This window comes from Lipotes vexillifer, unplaced genomic scaffold (assembly GCF_000442215.2).
Source record: "Lipotes vexillifer unplaced genomic scaffold, Lipotes_vexillifer_v1.1 scaffold559, whole genome shotgun sequence".
Taxonomy (NCBI): domain Eukaryota; kingdom Metazoa; phylum Chordata; class Mammalia; order Artiodactyla; family Lipotidae; genus Lipotes; species Lipotes vexillifer.
The window spans coordinates 2462701-2479518 of NW_006781351.1; the positions used below are offsets into that span (position 1 = coordinate 2462701).

General features: G+C 34.9%; 1 protein-coding gene across 3 annotated transcripts in view; it reads right to left on the reverse strand.

Annotated features, from left to right (window-relative positions):
- PIK3C2G (phosphatidylinositol-4-phosphate 3-kinase catalytic subunit type 2 gamma) overlaps positions 1-16818 on the reverse strand; it is a 324948-nt gene that overhangs the window by 268822 nt on the left and 39308 nt on the right. For all 3 annotated transcript variants that reach the window (XM_007454609.1, XM_007454608.1, XM_007454607.1), the window contains exon 8: positions 2794-2916. In XM_007454609.1, the coding sequence (XP_007454671.1) occupies positions 2794-2916 (123 nt within the window). The remainder of the gene's footprint in view (positions 1-2793; positions 2917-16818) is intronic.

A 16818-nucleotide genomic window follows, 5' to 3' on the forward strand; every position in this document is an offset into this window, starting at 1 on the left:
CACAATGCGTAAGACCGTAGTTTTTATTTTGTAGTTCATTTATTGTGTATTTAATGGAAATATGTGAGCTTCTGGAATATAATTCTGAAGGATGGAAAATTGTTTACAGTGCTGAGTGGGAGCATGCAGTAGACAGAGTACAACTGCATTTGTGATACAATTTTTCATTTTGCCAAAACTTACATTTAATAAATACTTAATTACTTCCATGTATGGCAGGAAATAGTCTCTTACCAAAACATGCAGCCAAGAGAAAAGGAAAGCTTCTGAATTTTGAGTTTGTTGGCAGAAGACATATTTCTCAGTATTTCTTTAATCTTAGGTTTATGGTGGGTGGATAGATTGAACGACTTTGGCATTATTAGCCACAGTTGGTTAATGCACAAATTCTGTAAAAGGTACTTATATATATATATTTGTGCCAATTTTCTTGTATAGGTGGGCCTATAGTTAAGATAGGATGGAAAAATGGATGGAGAAAAAATCTGAATGATGTGAGATATGTGAACTTTTAAAGTGTCCTCAAAATAAGTAGAATCTGGAGTAGACATTTATTTGGAGATATTGAACTATTTACTTTGGCCATTGACATATATGGAATAAAACTATTAATTGTCAACTTTTTTCCTCATTTCTATGCATGAATAATCACATACAATTTACTGCTCATAAGTATATAAGAAATGTGAAATGTGAATATGAGCTTCTCTTGATAATTATAATTGTTCATAGCTTTCCTAGGAAATATCAATACTTAGTTTCTCCTTGAAGGATTCTTTTGGCTTCAGATATATTGAAAGTTTGATATTTCTGAGAAAATTGTCATTTTCATTCTTTCAGGGAGTTTCAGAAAGTGAATGTTTAAAGGTAAAGCTTTTTATAGCTGGTACTAGTTTAACAGCATTTGAAGTGCTTCATCCTAAAATTAGATTTTCCTCCTTCTTTGATCAGTTTGTTTCTACTGATTCACTAGGAGCAGGACATAAAAATTTAAGAACAACCAAGTGGTCTTAACAGATGGAAAGACATGTGTCCACATTCATACAGCTGGTCTCCTACTCTAGCAAAGGCTCATATTTGTTGTGAAGCTGGCTGTAACCAATGGCCCTGAGATAAGAGGGTCCTAAGTGGTGCTTGTGTGAATTAAAACTTTCATCTTGTCCTCATGAGGAAGAGTCTAAAAAAACTACCACCAGCATCATCCCTACAACTTCCAGTAATAATAATGATTCTCATTCAAGATGCACTATCATCTGGCCCCTTTATTAATGTTATTTCTAATATCACAAGAACCCTTCAAATTGTTTTCTTCTTTGTTTTAGAGATGAGGAAAACTGAAACTTAGAGAAATGAATTAATTTTCCAAAGGATATTCATCTAGAAAGTTGTAGATCTTGAATTCCAATCATCTTTGTGTGACCCTATGCTCTTTGTGTTTTATTATCAGCTCTAGGTATTTGTAATATCTCCAAAATGTGATAATCTAAGAGAAACGAATGCCTTGTTGAAAGTTAATTCTCACTACCTTGGTATCCTGGCTTAACTTCAAGTGTTGGAAAATCTTTTGGTGGTATAATTCTTTTGCTCCTTAGTTATCACTATCACTGTTCATGTAATGCAAATAAGGTATTTAAATTTCTATATTCATTATTACATCTAATCGCAAAACCCCACAATTCTAATTATAATAAGACGTAAGAAGTCCAACATTAAGAAATTACTGATTTTTATCAGTCATCTATTTGAAAAAATAAGCATGGTGATTTATATATATTAGTATAATTGTCTACTTTCTAAATCTATCTTTTTGAAATTTCAAGGCTGGCACATTCAAGGTAATATAATCTCTGCTGTTCCTATCCATCCAGATAATGAATGAATGCAATCACTCTCTCATGAAGTTTCATATGTACTGGAGTGTGTATAGAGGCCTGAATTCAAATCTCTGTTTTGCCACTTATTAATCCTCTGTACACAAGCACTCTAAGCATCAGATTTTAATTCTAAAATGAACTTTAAAATACCAACTTCAAGATACTGCTGTGAGGATGAATTGAAATAAAAATTAAGTGAAATGAAGTAATATGTAAATGAAACTATTATTGCAATGCACTATCAAGTATTAGTTATTATTATCAGCAGCATCATATCTTTTGGCTTTATCACGTGCTAAACTAATAACAAGATTGAATGATTTGTTGTAACCAGATGTCCTAATCTTTTTCTTGGACAATAATCACACATAATCTACATCATATTTCTGAGATTTAAAAAACCAATCACATAATACTCATTTTTTAAACTGAAAAACCAGGAAATCATCACAGAATGTGAGATCATAGAAGTAGTATGCCTTGAAGATTCAGCAAAGAATACCACATGAACTGATCTCTTCTTTCCTGCATATGTGCTTGTCCATGCAAGCATGGGTGCTTACATCTGCATACTCTGGTGTGCATGAGAGCCATTAATAGACTATACAAATGCTTGCCTGTGAATATTATTATATAAGCATATTCATCTAGGTAGGATTGTAGAGTTGATTTCAGTCTCACTTGAAGGTTATATGGTAGTTATACTTCAGAGGTATAAGAAATTTCCTTTTAATTTAACTAAATCCTTTTGGTATAATAGAATTACGTTTCATTACCTGCAAATGATTGAAATGTACATGTACCCACACACACTCAAACACCACATATATGCTAGTTAGTCACAAGTCTTTCACTCTCCTTAATTAATTATTGAACTTAGGTTTAAAATAATTACTGTGTAATAAATGAGTGTATTTACCTCTGCTTTTCTCTGAAGAATAAGATTTAGTTCATTTACAGCATCTGTAATTTGTTTGGTTTCCACACATCCCAGAACAATGCATATATTTTTAACATCGTCAATAATATTATCCAGGTTTTGCTGTAGATGAAAAGATTGACATCTTACAATTTATTGCAATCAAGGGGACACTAATTTATCTTTAAACTACCTCTCTTTCCAGGAAGAGGAAATGGAATACAATGTGGTTGTTTCCATGTAAAGTATTCTCAAGACTGGTTATCCTGTGGCCTAAGCCATAATTTGCATTAAGTAAATGCTGGAAAGTAGGACTATTAGTATTTTATATATATCAACTCTAATTTAACATTATCTGATATAAAATGGGAGGGAGGGGGAGAGAGAGAGATTGAAAGTCTGTGGCTCCCGCAAAATACTTTGAAAGCAAGACAACTGATGGCAGACCTATGTAGAGTTTCAGAATGTATCTGTGTTTGTAAGCAGTGTACAGGAAGGCAAAATTATTAAAAATCTAAGTTCAGAACAAATTTGGGACAATGAAGTTTGGTGTTGGGGTGTTTGGTAATCATTTGATAATATTGTCTTTTAAGCAACTGATGTTTCAAAAAAATCACTGATGACAAGTATGGTCTACAGTAATGACGAGCTATTCTTGAAATCAAAATTGCTGGCTTTGCTTAAGATAGTTATACACAGATTTTGTGGTCACAGTTTAAGAGCTTTTCATTGTTTTATTTTTTATTTCTCAGCTTTCACGTGTTCTTAAATTAGCTTTCATTAAAAGAAATGCCCTATTTTGTCCTTTTTCTTTTTTTGTGTTTTACCAGTAACTATGTTGAGAAGTATCCTTTCTTCTTTAATCCTGTGCTAATCACCTTTCACTCTATAATATTTTAATGTATTTTATCTGTATCATTAATAATGTTGGCTTTTCAAAACACATCAGCTCTATCAATTCCAGAATCACAGTCATTCCAATGAGGATTTCAAAATGGAGTTTATTTCAAAAGAGGTGGAAAAATATTTTTCCTTTTTTTTTTACACAAAGCTATGAATCCATAACATAAAAAGAATTTAACTCTACTTATTCTAGATCATTTTCATAGCAAAACATTATAAATATAAAGACAGAAAACAGGTATTATATTTAAGGAACATCATTTTGTGTCTTTTGTGGAAAAACAAAACTTTTTAATATGTTGTCAGTACCTTTTATAAGATTTTATAAACACTGAAAACTGATGACAAAACGTACGAAGAATGGCTAATACTTTGAAAGACACAATCAGGACTCCAGAATTGTCAACAGACTTGATTAATGAGCTAAAAGTAAAAAGAAATGAACTTAATTGGGTTTCATTTTAAATCTTTCACAGATTAAGAAAATACAACTGCTCAGTTATAACATGGGAAGAAAAATGTATGAGTAATTCATGTGGAAAAAGCTCAGTTGTTTTATTTATGTGTGAATTCAGTGAGGCAACATTGTGACATGGCTGCCAGAAGAGCTACCTTATTATTAAATTAAATTAGAAGATGTGTACTCTCCATAACCAGAAAGTTAGAGCTCAGCACATGTATATAATCTGAACTGGAGTTTAGTGTTGAGTACCACATTTGAGACTGAACTGTTAACAAATAGGGCTTTCCCCAAAGAGAGCAACCCAATTATTAATATAATGTTAATATACTCATTCACAACAGCATAGGAAACTCTGTTTCCAGCCCCGCAATAAGGTTATGTGTGATAAAATCCTGATTCTGCCCCATTTCTACCTAGGACTGTTATCAAATTATTTAACTTCCATGGGCCTGAATTCCCTCTTCTGTAAAATTGGAACAATAATTATTGATTTTTGGTTTGTTGTAAAATTAAGTAAGGTAAAATAGAAAAGGTGCCTGGCAGAGAATAAGGGCTAAATTTTAGTTAATTCACTTTTAATTAATTCCTTTTTATCCATTCACACAGACTTTTCAGTTTATAAGGGAAATCAGACACTGTACATGCCCAGATAACAAATAAGATGAAAATTTAAAAATCAGTAGAACTATGAGCGAGGTATGTATTAGGTGCTGAGTTTAGTTTTCATTCATACATTCTTAGTAGATATGTAATATATGTGAATTTGTAGGAATCCATAAAATATTACTAAAGTACAAATGCTGGGTTGACTTGGGTCACTCAGCTAATTTGCTCCATCTCTTACTGCAGTCTTGCAGTGCTTCTTATCTGATCTCTTTATCTCATTTGATCTACATAAAAATTCTGAAAGATAAATATTTACTTCATTTTTGAGTCACTGAGTTTGCTAGATTATGTTAAGTGAAATATTGCAGTTGTAGCATTTACTTGGTGATTAATTGGATTGAGCACCAACAGGAAGACTGGATTTAAGATGATTCCAAAACTTCATACTCGGAAAACCAAAAGACAGAGTGCCATTAATTATGGTGGGAAACACAGGCAAAATGGAAAGAGTTTTGGTGGAATTGTGATACGTGTATTTTTTGATACACAGAGCTTGAGTTGCCAATGGGACAACCAAGTTGATTCAGCCTTCATCCGAAATGCAATGGGGTTCTAGCTCTAGCAATTGTTGGGCTGAGAAAAAACATAGACACCTTATACACACACACACACACACACACACACACACACACACACACACAGTGTGTGCTCACATAAACATTAGCTGAACCACAGAAAAAAATGTAAGTCCAAACTTTAGCCCAAAACAAAGATAGGATAAATCTCTGGCTGACAGAAATTTAAGGAGGGAGCTTAAAGCCTGAGCAGTTGCTTTAACATTGATATGTCAATGGCCTGAAGAAAATGTCAGCGGGCTTAGAGATTGGTGTTTACTGCTTACAGTGGGACAAGTGCTGAAATTTTAGACCTAAACCAATTGGTTGAGGTAGGGAAGGGGACCTGGATCTCAGACCTAGAGCTGAGATCCCTGAATAAACCCCTGACACTGGATAGATTGTCACCTGCAAAAGGTGGGAGAAGAAAAACAATGCCTACTGATAAAGAGAACTTTTGAGGAATCCTCTCTCTACCCTGGGGCTTTGAATGAGGAAAATTATTACCTGAGAAATCGTGTTATATGTAGTTGTGGAGTATTAATTTACACTACCCTTAGCAGGAAGTTATGCTAGAAATAGTGCCAGAGTGTTTTTACTATTTTGGACTCAGGCAAAAGCAAATGCAGAACTTTTCTGACCCCAAACCATGAGGTTTCCCCCACAAATATACATACATGTGTGCACACACCCACCCACACATAGACATACATCATGTTTGGTGGGGAATAATCAGCCTAAAATTTACAAATCCTAGGATGGCTGATCCATCATATGAGATATTCTACAGACACAAAACACAGGATTAGTGCCTGACTTCAAGAGATACCAAAGCTAGATTTAGGAATTATTTTCATAGAGGTGATACCTGGCCAAGAAATTGAATTTGATTGTCCAGAAGGAGAATATGGATAGAGGAAAGAAAAATGGAAACCTGGGTATATAACAGTTCAGAACATTTAATATTTAGATGATGGAGGAGGAAGTATGGGTCCAGTTGGAGCACACAGAGTACTGAGGCATAAGCCATAAAACTACAGTTTAACGGGCATAAAGGAAAGATAGTTGATGGTACTAGGAAATTTCAGTTTGGAAAAAAAAGTAGAAAAAGGAAACAATCACTTTCAAGTATATGTTGATCTTTCAGCTGAAAAGGGGATTAGATTTACTCTAAGTAGCTCTGGAATGATAAATTAGAACAAATGGTTGCAAATTTAGAGACATTCATTTTGGCTCAATAATTTTTGTAAAAATTATTTCTTCCAAAAATTGAGTAGGCTGCCCTGTGAGTAGAGAGTTCGTCTACATTATAAATATGCAAGCAATCAGGAATGTTTAGAGGAAATTTTTGCATTAAATAGGAGTTTGGACTAGACTACCTCTAAATTCTTTCTAACTCTGTGGGTTAATGAAAACTGATAATAATGCTGTGATGTTTTTTTATGTGCTATATTCCAGGCTTATCTTAGAATTCTTATTTGACATGTCATAGAGTCTGAAGGAGCAGCATTCTAATACTTCAGATATTAAGCATATTTTAAAAATATTTTGAACATCGGTGAAGATTGGTAACAAACTTTTCTTCTCTGCATCTTTCTGGAAAACAAAACAAAGCAAAAGAGCATAAGGTTCCCCTGCTACCCCATTCCCTTCATTTAGGTGTGATGGAGACCAAAGTAATATGTGTTGAAAACAGCCACGTAACAGCTTGCCATTTTCTGAGTTTTATATAAATCTTAATGAATTTCTTTTTCTGTTTACATACTGAAAATTATCAAAGTCAGTTAATGAATTTAGAGACAAATTGAGAATTTAGAATTATTTTTATTCCAGGTTCAATAGTGCTCTTACAAACTGCTCCTTAAAGATTAAGAATAGTCTTTGGATTTTCATTTCAGCTTAAAATGTAGAACTTTGGAGCCACTGTAACAATGAAAAAAGGCAGATAATATACAAAAATCATAATTTTTGCTGACCCCACTAGAGATCTGAGGTCAAAAGGTGAACAAGTATACTGAATTCCAAAGAGTGGTAAGGGGTGATGGAGCACACATTTGACCTTTGGTAGAGCACAGGAGAACTAGGTGGCCACTATATACGAGGGTGAGAATAAATCAGCCAAAATTTTAAAAATTCTTAAGACTAGAGTAAGCACGTCAGTTTGGAATATCTGGGAGTCCAAGACACAAGGTGAGTTAACAATCATTTGTAGGCTCTTTTCTGGACACCTGCCAGTTGTTCAGGGGAAATAATGAAGACAGTGCAGGAAGCTGAAGGTCCATTCAGCAGTGCAGTATGTAGGAGGTGATCAGCTTTCTGGGAGAGAGGTATGAAAGGTCGCATTCTGTAGATCTTTCTCTCATAAGAAGCAAAAACTCTAAATTGCTGGTTTATGATACTAGAAAAAATGATGATACTAGAAGAGATAGAAATCCTCTGTGACCCTGACCCCAGGCAAAAATCTCTTGCTTTTTGAGCAGGGGAGCAAAAGCAAAACCTTTCTGGGGGAGAGGTAGGACATGGGTTAAGATCCTTTGCTGATGAGAGAATGGTAGAAGCAAAAACCTTTTGCTCCTGGGGTAGGGGCAGGAGACCTGTCTTGAGTCCAGGATCCTACATGGATACCAATCAGCAGTCAGAAACCATGGAGGAGGGGCAGAAAACTCTCTCCTGTACAAGACTAAGTGCAGATATAAGGGACAGTTTGGCTGCCAGAAAGTTCCATTCTTGAGGCAGAAATGCTAAGAAAGTTCCAATCTTGAGGCTCAAAAACAGTCTGCCTAAGGCTGTGATTGATCATTACCACAGAACTCCCTTTACCCTACTACAAAAATGAGTCTATTTTGAATAATAGACAAGAGCAAAGCACTGCTAGGGGAGAGACAAAAAAGTATTGCGAGAGATCTTCTCTGCGGCATAGGCAATCAGGGACTGTTGAAAGCTGAGGTTGAAGCAGGAACAGAGAAAACGTCGCTAGTACTGCAGGCCCCCTATATAAGTACAGGTAATAGTAACTAATCACTGGAGGAGTTTGAAGCCTGATGTGCCCTGACGATAATGATAGCAGCAACAAAACACAAAGCTCAAATCTTGACTAGATTTATCAATTTACATAATAAAAGCATAATAGAATATATAACCCAGACGTTAGAACAATCAGACAAGGACTTTTAGTAACTATGATTAGCATATTACAGGATCTAGTGGAAAATGTGGACGACATGCAAGAACATGTGGGGAATTTTAGCAGAGATATGGAAACTATATACAAGAGTCAAATGGAAACCATAGAAGTATAAAAATATATTTGGTATCAGAGATGGGGAATTCTTTCAATGAGCTCATCAGCAGATTGAACACAGCTAAGGAAAGTATCAGTGAAATTGAAGATAGGTCAAGAGAAATGATTCTAACCAAAACCAAAGGGGAAAAAGCGTGGGAATAAAAACCAGAACATACCATCTAATACCTGTCAGAGTCATACATGCATTTGGAGTTCTGGAAAGATAAGAATGGGGCAGAGAGATATTTAAAGAGATGATGGCCAACATATCAGAATTTGTGGGATGCCACTAAAATTTAGAGGCAAATTTATGGCTTTAAAATTTGAATAATTCTATGTCAAAGAAATTGAAATTATAATAAAATCCTTCTTATAAGGAAAACTCCAAACAGATGGTTTCGTTGGTGATTTTTATCAAATATTTAAGGAAGAAATAAAACCAAATCTACTCAAATTATTTCAGAATACAGAGTCAGAGTCAACTTATTTTATAAAGCCAGCACTACTCCAATGTTAAAATCAAGCCACAACATTATAAGTATAGACTGATGTCTCTCATAAATACAGATGTAAATATCTTTAACAAAATATTAACTAATTGAAGCCAGAAATATGTAGAAAGGGTTCTAAATTGTTACAAAGTGTGGTTTATCCCAGTAATGCAAGGATATTTTTAAAATTTGAGAAGAATAAATGAAAAAAATCATATGTCCATCTGTATAGATACAGAAAAAGCATTTGATAAAATTCATCACCCAGTTATGGTATAAACTCTTAGCTAATTAGGAGTAGAAGGAAACTTCTTCAACCTAGCAAGGATCAACTGACTTCATGCCATAACCATATAACTTCCAAATAACATCATACTCAGTGGCGAAAGACTAACTTTCTCTCCAAGTTTAACAAGAAGGCAAGGATTCTGCTCTTACCACTTGTCACTTCTAGTAAAATTCTACTGGAGATCAGGTAAAAGAAATACATATTGAGAGAAAGTAAATCTTTAGTTCCACGATGTCTAGGATGGCAGGGCTTTTACTTGAGGTAAGTAATGGGGCACTTTTTTTGTAACGGAAATGTTTTATATCTTGTTTTTCATGGTTGTTATATAGGTATATACATTTTCAAAACTAGTCAAAGTATACAGTTTACATGAGTGTATTTTATTTTATATATATGAATTAAACTTCAGGAAAGTTGATTTAATAAATATGACATCATAATGAAAGTAAGATAGAAAGTACACAGTTTGATGTTATGTTTAAAAAGAGTAAAGAATTATGAAGGTATTAGTAGTCAGCAGAATAAAAATTAAAACTGAAATAATATCTCATTACATATACCTCATGTAGGCAAAATTTTTAAAAGTTGGACTATACCATACATTGGTGAGAAAATAAAGCAATGCGAACTCTTATATATTGTGAAATGTGTATGACCAAATTAAGTGTTTGGTATTACCTTGTAAGTCTATGGCCCTAGTTATGTACCCTAGAAAACCCCCTGAGATTAGCTTGAATGTACATCAACAGTAGAATAGATAATTTGAAGTTTGCTAATCTAATTGAGTAATGTACAGCAATGAAAATAATTCAAAAGCATATATAGAATAATGTGGATAGATCACAAAAATGATATTGAGTGAAAAATACGGGGCACAAAAAGTACATATAGTTTGATTCCATTTAGGTACATTAAAAAGGAAACCTAAACCTTAAACAGGCATACCTCATTTTATTATGTTTCACTTTATTGCACTTTGCAGATATTGCATTTTTTTTAACAAATGAAAAGTTTGTGGCAACCCTGCATTGAGCGAGTCTGTTGGTGCCATTTTTCCAGCAGCATTTGCTCACTTCATGTCCCTGTGTCACATTTTGGTAATTCTTGCAATATTTCCAACTTTTCATTGTTGTATTTGTTATGGTGACCTGTGATCAGTAATCTTTTTTTTTTTTTTTTTTTGGTACACGGGCCTCTCACTGTTGTGGCCTCTCCCATGGTGGAGCACAGGCTCCGGACGGGCAAGCTCAGTGGCCGTGGCTCACGAGCCTAGCCGCCCCGTGGCATGTGGGATCTTTCTGGACCGGGGCACGAACCCGTGTTCCCTGCATCGGCAGGCGGACTCTCAACCACTGCGCCACCAGGGAAGCCCTGTGATCAGTAATCTTTGATGTTACTATTGTAATTGTTTTGGGGCACCATGAACCTCACCCATATAAAATGGCAAACTTAATCTATACATATTGTTTTGCCTGCTCTGCTTACTGGCTGTTCCCCCATCTGTCTCCCTCTCCTTGGGCCACCCTCTTCCCTGAGACACAAAAATTTTGAAATTACGCCAATTAATAACCCTATAATAGCCTCTAAGTGTTCACGTGAAAGGGAGAGTTGCATATCTCCCACTTTAAATCAAAAGCTAGAAATGATTACGCTTAGTGAGGATATCATTTGACATTAAGCATGTCGAAAGTGGAGACACGACAGAAGCTAGGTCTCTTGCACCAAACAGTTAGCCAAGTTGTAAATGCAAAGGAAAAGTGCCTGAAGGAAATTAAAAGTGCTACTCCAGTGAACATAGCGATGATAAGAAATCAAAACAGCCTTATTGCTGATATGAAGAAAGTTGCAGTGGTCTGGATAGAAGATCAAACCAGCCACAGCATTCCCTTAAGCCAAAGCTTAATCCAGAACAAGGCCCTAACTCTTCAATTCTGAGAAGGCTAAGAGAGGTGAGGAAGTTTCAAAAAAATGTTTGAAGCTAGCAGAGCTTGGTTCATGAGGTTTAAGGAAAGAAGTTGTCTCTATAGCATAAAGGTACAAGATGAAGCAGCATTGCTGATGTAGAAGCTGCAGCAAGGTATCCAGAAGATCTAGTTAAAGTAATTAATGAAGGTAGCTTCACTAAACAACAGATTTTCAATGTATGTAGACAAAACAGCCTTCTCTTGGAAAAAGAAGCCACATAGTACTTCCATAGCTAAAGAGAAGTCAATGCCTGGTTTCAAAGCTTCAAAGGACAGGCTTGTTTGGGGCTAATGCAGTTGGTGACTTTAAGTTGAACCCAATGCTCATTTACCATGCTGAAAATCCTAGGGCCCTTAGGAATTATGCAAAATCTACTCTGCCTGTGCTCTATAAATGGCACAAAAAAGCTTGGATGACAGTATATCTATTTACAACATGGTTTACTGAATATTTTAAGCCCACCGTTGAGACCTACTGCTCAGAAAAAGAGATTCCTTTCAAAATATTGATACTATGCATATGGTCAAGAGCTCTGATGAAGATGTACAGTGAGATTAATGTCGTTTACATATCTGCTTATACAACATCCATTCTGCAGCCCATGGATCAAGGAGTAATTTTGACTTTTAAGTCTTATTATTTAAGAATTGCATTCTGTAAGCTATAGTTGCCGTAGATAGTGATTCCTTTGATGGATCTGGGCAAGGTCAATTGAAAACATTCAGGAAAGGATTCACCATTCTAGATGCCCTTAGGAACATTTGTGACTCAAAAGAAAAGGTCAAAATATCAACATTCATAGGATTCCAACATTCATAGGAGTTGGAATCAAGAAGTTGATTCCAACCCTCGTGGGTGACTTTGAGGAGTTCAACACTTCAGTGGAAGAAGTAACGGCAGATGTGGTAGAAACAGCCAGAGCACTAGAATTAGAAGTGGAGCCTGAAGGTGGGATTAAATTGCTGCAGTCTCATTATAAAACCTGAATAGATGAGGAGTTGCTTCTTATGGATGAGCCAAGAAAGTGGTTTCTTGAGATGGAATCTACTCCTGGTGAAGATGTTGTGCAGATTGTTGAAATGACAATGAAGGATTTAGAATATTAAATAAACTTAGTTGATAAAGCAGTGGTAGGGTTTGAGAGGAATTGACTCCAATTTTGAAAGAAGTTCTACTGTGGGTAAAATGCTGTCAAACAGCATTGCATGCCACAGAGAAATCGTTCATGAAAGGAAGAATCAATTAATGTGGCAGACTTCATTGTTGTCTTAAGAAACTGCCACTGCCACTCCAACCTTCAGCAACCACGACCCTGATCAGTCAGCAGCCGTCAACATCAAGGCAGGATCCTCCATCAGTAAAAAAGATTACAACTCACTGCAGGCTCAGATGATGGTTGACATTTTTTTAGCAATAAATTATTTTTTAACTAAGGTATGTACATTGTGGGGGTTTTTTTTTTGACATAATGCTATTACACACTTAATAGACTACAGTATAGTGTAAACATGACTTTTATATGCACTGGGAAACCAAAAAAATCATGTTACTCATTTTATTGCCATATTTACTTTATAGTGGTGGCGTGGAACTGAATCTGAAATATCTTTGAGGTGCCTGTATTGATAATGGATGCATAGTTTGGTGCTGATATGGCAAAGAAAAGCTACAACATGGCTTTTCACCAAAGGATGTCTCTTATGTAGAAGAAAAGAGATAATGAAGTGGTGTAAAAGCAGATCCTATGATATTGGCAATATTTTGTACCAAACATTGTGTAATAAGATAGTCTGCTTAGTTCTTTAATGGGTGTGTGTGTATGTGTGTGTGTATGTTCTTCGTATATTATATAATTCACTGCACAAATCTTAAATCATCAGATCATGTTATTCTTTTGGCAAAAACCTTTAATTCTGTATCTCACTAGGAATGCAGATTATGTTGGTTAGTGATTATCTTCCTTATTGAAGATCTTTCAGTTTTCTTCTTCTTCATGTCTGGCAGTGTTTCCGTCTGCCCTTTATTTCTGCTAAGGTAGGTTCCAGTTCTGCAAAGGTGTTTTATTTCCCTTGTAACCTGACTTTTTCTCCTTCATGTCTTTGACTTCTCCTTTTGTGACCTTTCAGCTGGTCCTTGTTACCAATTCATTTCACCCTGTTTTCTTCTTATGATTTTTTTACTCCTTTCCGACCTCTTATATTCTGTTGTGAAAGCAAATCAGTTTTGTGACATTTTTCTTCTAGATCCCATACTTTAGTAATAGTGTTAAAAATAACAACTCTAATAGCAATAAAGTAACACTTGTACTTATCTTTTCTTGAACATTTTTTATCTTCCAGCCACTATGTAATATTAAGCACATTACATCTACTGTTCAGTTAATTTAAAAAAATCATCACATTATTTTATTATCTTCACTCTAGTGATGAATAATATAAACTCAAGGATGGCTGAATAAAACCTTCCCTAGTGGCAAATATGTTTACCTGACTTTGGAATCTCTGATCCTAAATTCTGTCTTTACTGCCACTCTGATTAAATTATGTTTGATATCAAAACTTCTGAAAATCCAACAATAGATCTGCTTGTTACTAAGAAAGCTTCAGTTCTAAAAAAGTAAATATATATTATCAGATCCCTATGTGCCCCCTTTCTTTCTCCTTATAAATGGAATTTTTGGTCTCTCTCTAGAGGCTAAATATTGTTGGATTTTGGTCTTGAGGAGAGGAAAGTGTGAGTTAAGAATTATTCTGCCTTCCTCATTGAATTACTTATACCTGAATAATAGAGGTGCCATATTTTTCTGATTATCTAGTTGGTACATCCTCTGAGCCATGGGCTTGATGGTAAAGGGTTTGGAGGCTTTTAGCTCATTTCACACCAGGCAGATGTTTCATGAAGCCAAACTACATTTTGAAGCATGAATAGATTTTTCTCAATCCAGATCTATCTGGTTTACAATTAGTTCATCAGTTACTAGATCCTAGTGTAGGTTTGTCATCAGTGGTAGACGTTGCTAACTGTCTCTAAAGGTCCTACTTGGCATTTAAATAAAATTTTGGAGACAATGCACTAGAGGCTACTAGGAAAAAGCAACTTTGAATCAGAAGCTGATTCTTCCATCTAGATTGAAATCTGGTTTTACGTTGCTTTGTCCTGTACATACACCACTCTATATGCATTATGTGAATATTCTGTCTTTCCAACTAGATCATCAGCAATTTCAGAGCATGGTTCTGATTTTGATTTCTGTTGATTCCAGTGAGTAAATAGTTCCGTAATTTGTACTAAGTAAGCATTAAGTAATACCTTAGGGGAAAATTCTTTCTCTTTCTTCTATTCTTAATTTCTCCTAAATGTTAGAGATGAATTCAGAATATAGCATGAATACAGAAGACATTCCTTAATTATGAGTAGAATAGAAGAGAGGGAAAAAAATGCCCCCCAAAAATGTTTTATGTAAATTACTTACAAAATCAGCCATTTAACAAACATAATAGTTAGGATGCCCAATCTGAAATAAGTCTAAAATATGTTAATAGCGATTGCTGAGGAAATAAAATATTTGGAAATTTAAGTTATCCATATTATTCAGTAATATTCATGGCATATTTATTCAGCCTGCTTGTTATTTTTTTTCAAATCATGTAATAATCCATGTTTGAGAAATATAAAAATTATTCTGCAAATTGGTACTGTTTTCAAGGCTGATGAAATGCTACTTAATGCACTTGTCAAACAAATAGAAAGTACAAAATTGTGAATTGATAATATCATAGTCTGTCCTCATTTCTTAGATATTTAGCTATTGATGCCTCGTAGGAAGAATGTCATTTAAAAAGTTCATTGTTTTGGGGGGAGTTCATGTGGAAAGTTGCAGACACTGTGGCCTATTTATAAAATAATTCAGATGTGGGTGATAATAACTATTTGCCAGTGATAATATAATGACAGTATTTCTTTGATGTTTTGCCAACTTTTCAGTCATTTTGGAACAATTGGTTTCTTTCAAAGTGAAAACATTGGAGGCTTCATATGTAAGTGGTATGATCAAACTTCTATATTTGGAAATTAAGAACTATTACAGATTCTCAACAATTGGTGTTTGTGTGTTTGTAAAAAGATATCTATGATACATGAGCAGTACTGAGACATTTAGATAATTAAAATTCATCCATAAGTAAGTTATGATAACCTCAAAAGTATATCTGTGTCTAGTCAAGAGATATAAATGATCTAGGAATGAAGTCTTAATGTGCCCTGGGTACCTGGTAAATTTCAAATTCTATGCTAGAAAGAATGACTATGACAAAGAAGTAGTAATTATGACACTTTTATGAGACTTAATTTAATTGTGAATTCTTTTCACATTCCACATTTTAAACTTCCAGATTCAGGCCAGACTCCAGAAAGAAAAATGGAATCAGAGTGAGAGGGTTACAATTTGGGAAGGAATATGAGCTGTGTATTTGTCATCACCATATCTTTACATATTTATGTGGAATTCATGTATGAGTTTGGTATCTACATCAAGAAATATAATTTATTATTTTCAGAACCCTTTACTGTTTTTTAATATTAGGAGTAGTTACTTAAGATCTGTATCCTTTTATATATATCAAGAGTTATTTTTTTTAATGGAAAAAGGAGTCTTGTTTTCAACACATTCTCTTACCTCATTTTCTGTAATCATACAATGTTTTATCTGTGGAAGACTGATCCTTCCCTGGAAGAACAAGCTATAAGAAATGATCTGCTTAATGGTGACTACAACTTGGATGCCCCATAGGTGGCCAAATCTCAGTAGTCTTGGACTGAATCCATTATGTTCCCTGCCAAGCTAGCTTCTCCTGTCTTCACTGTTTTAGTTAATCGATGTCTCCTTGCAGTCAGTCAGCAGCCAGGAATCTGGAGGTATTCTAAACACTGTGTTCTTTCATTGTTCACAGTTTTTCACCAAATCATGTAAATTACAGATTTTCACCTGTTATGAATCTGTCTCCTCCTGTCCTTCCCTATAGTAGAGCTTTTGTTCATGCCCTCCTCATTTCTTTGGGTTAATGAAATGTCCTACAGTCACCCATCTGTCATTCTACTGCCCTCATAATGGCTCTATGTCATCAGCTGATAAATTAATAAATTGTCCATAAAATGTCCTTAAGACCCTAGTGGGTTCCTGCTTGTCCCTTTCATCTGGTCTTTTTCCAGGCTCTCACCTTGAACCCTAATTGTAGCCATTCCAAAGTACATACAGTTTCCTAATCACACCAGGCTGTTTGCTACCTGCTCTGTTCATGTTGTTGTATGCTTAAAGTTATCCCTACTTCCCACTTTCCTTACCACTCTCTTTCTCTGGCTGGCTTAGTTATTTTTCAACACTCCGATCAAAGAAGTAAAATTGATAACCCTAT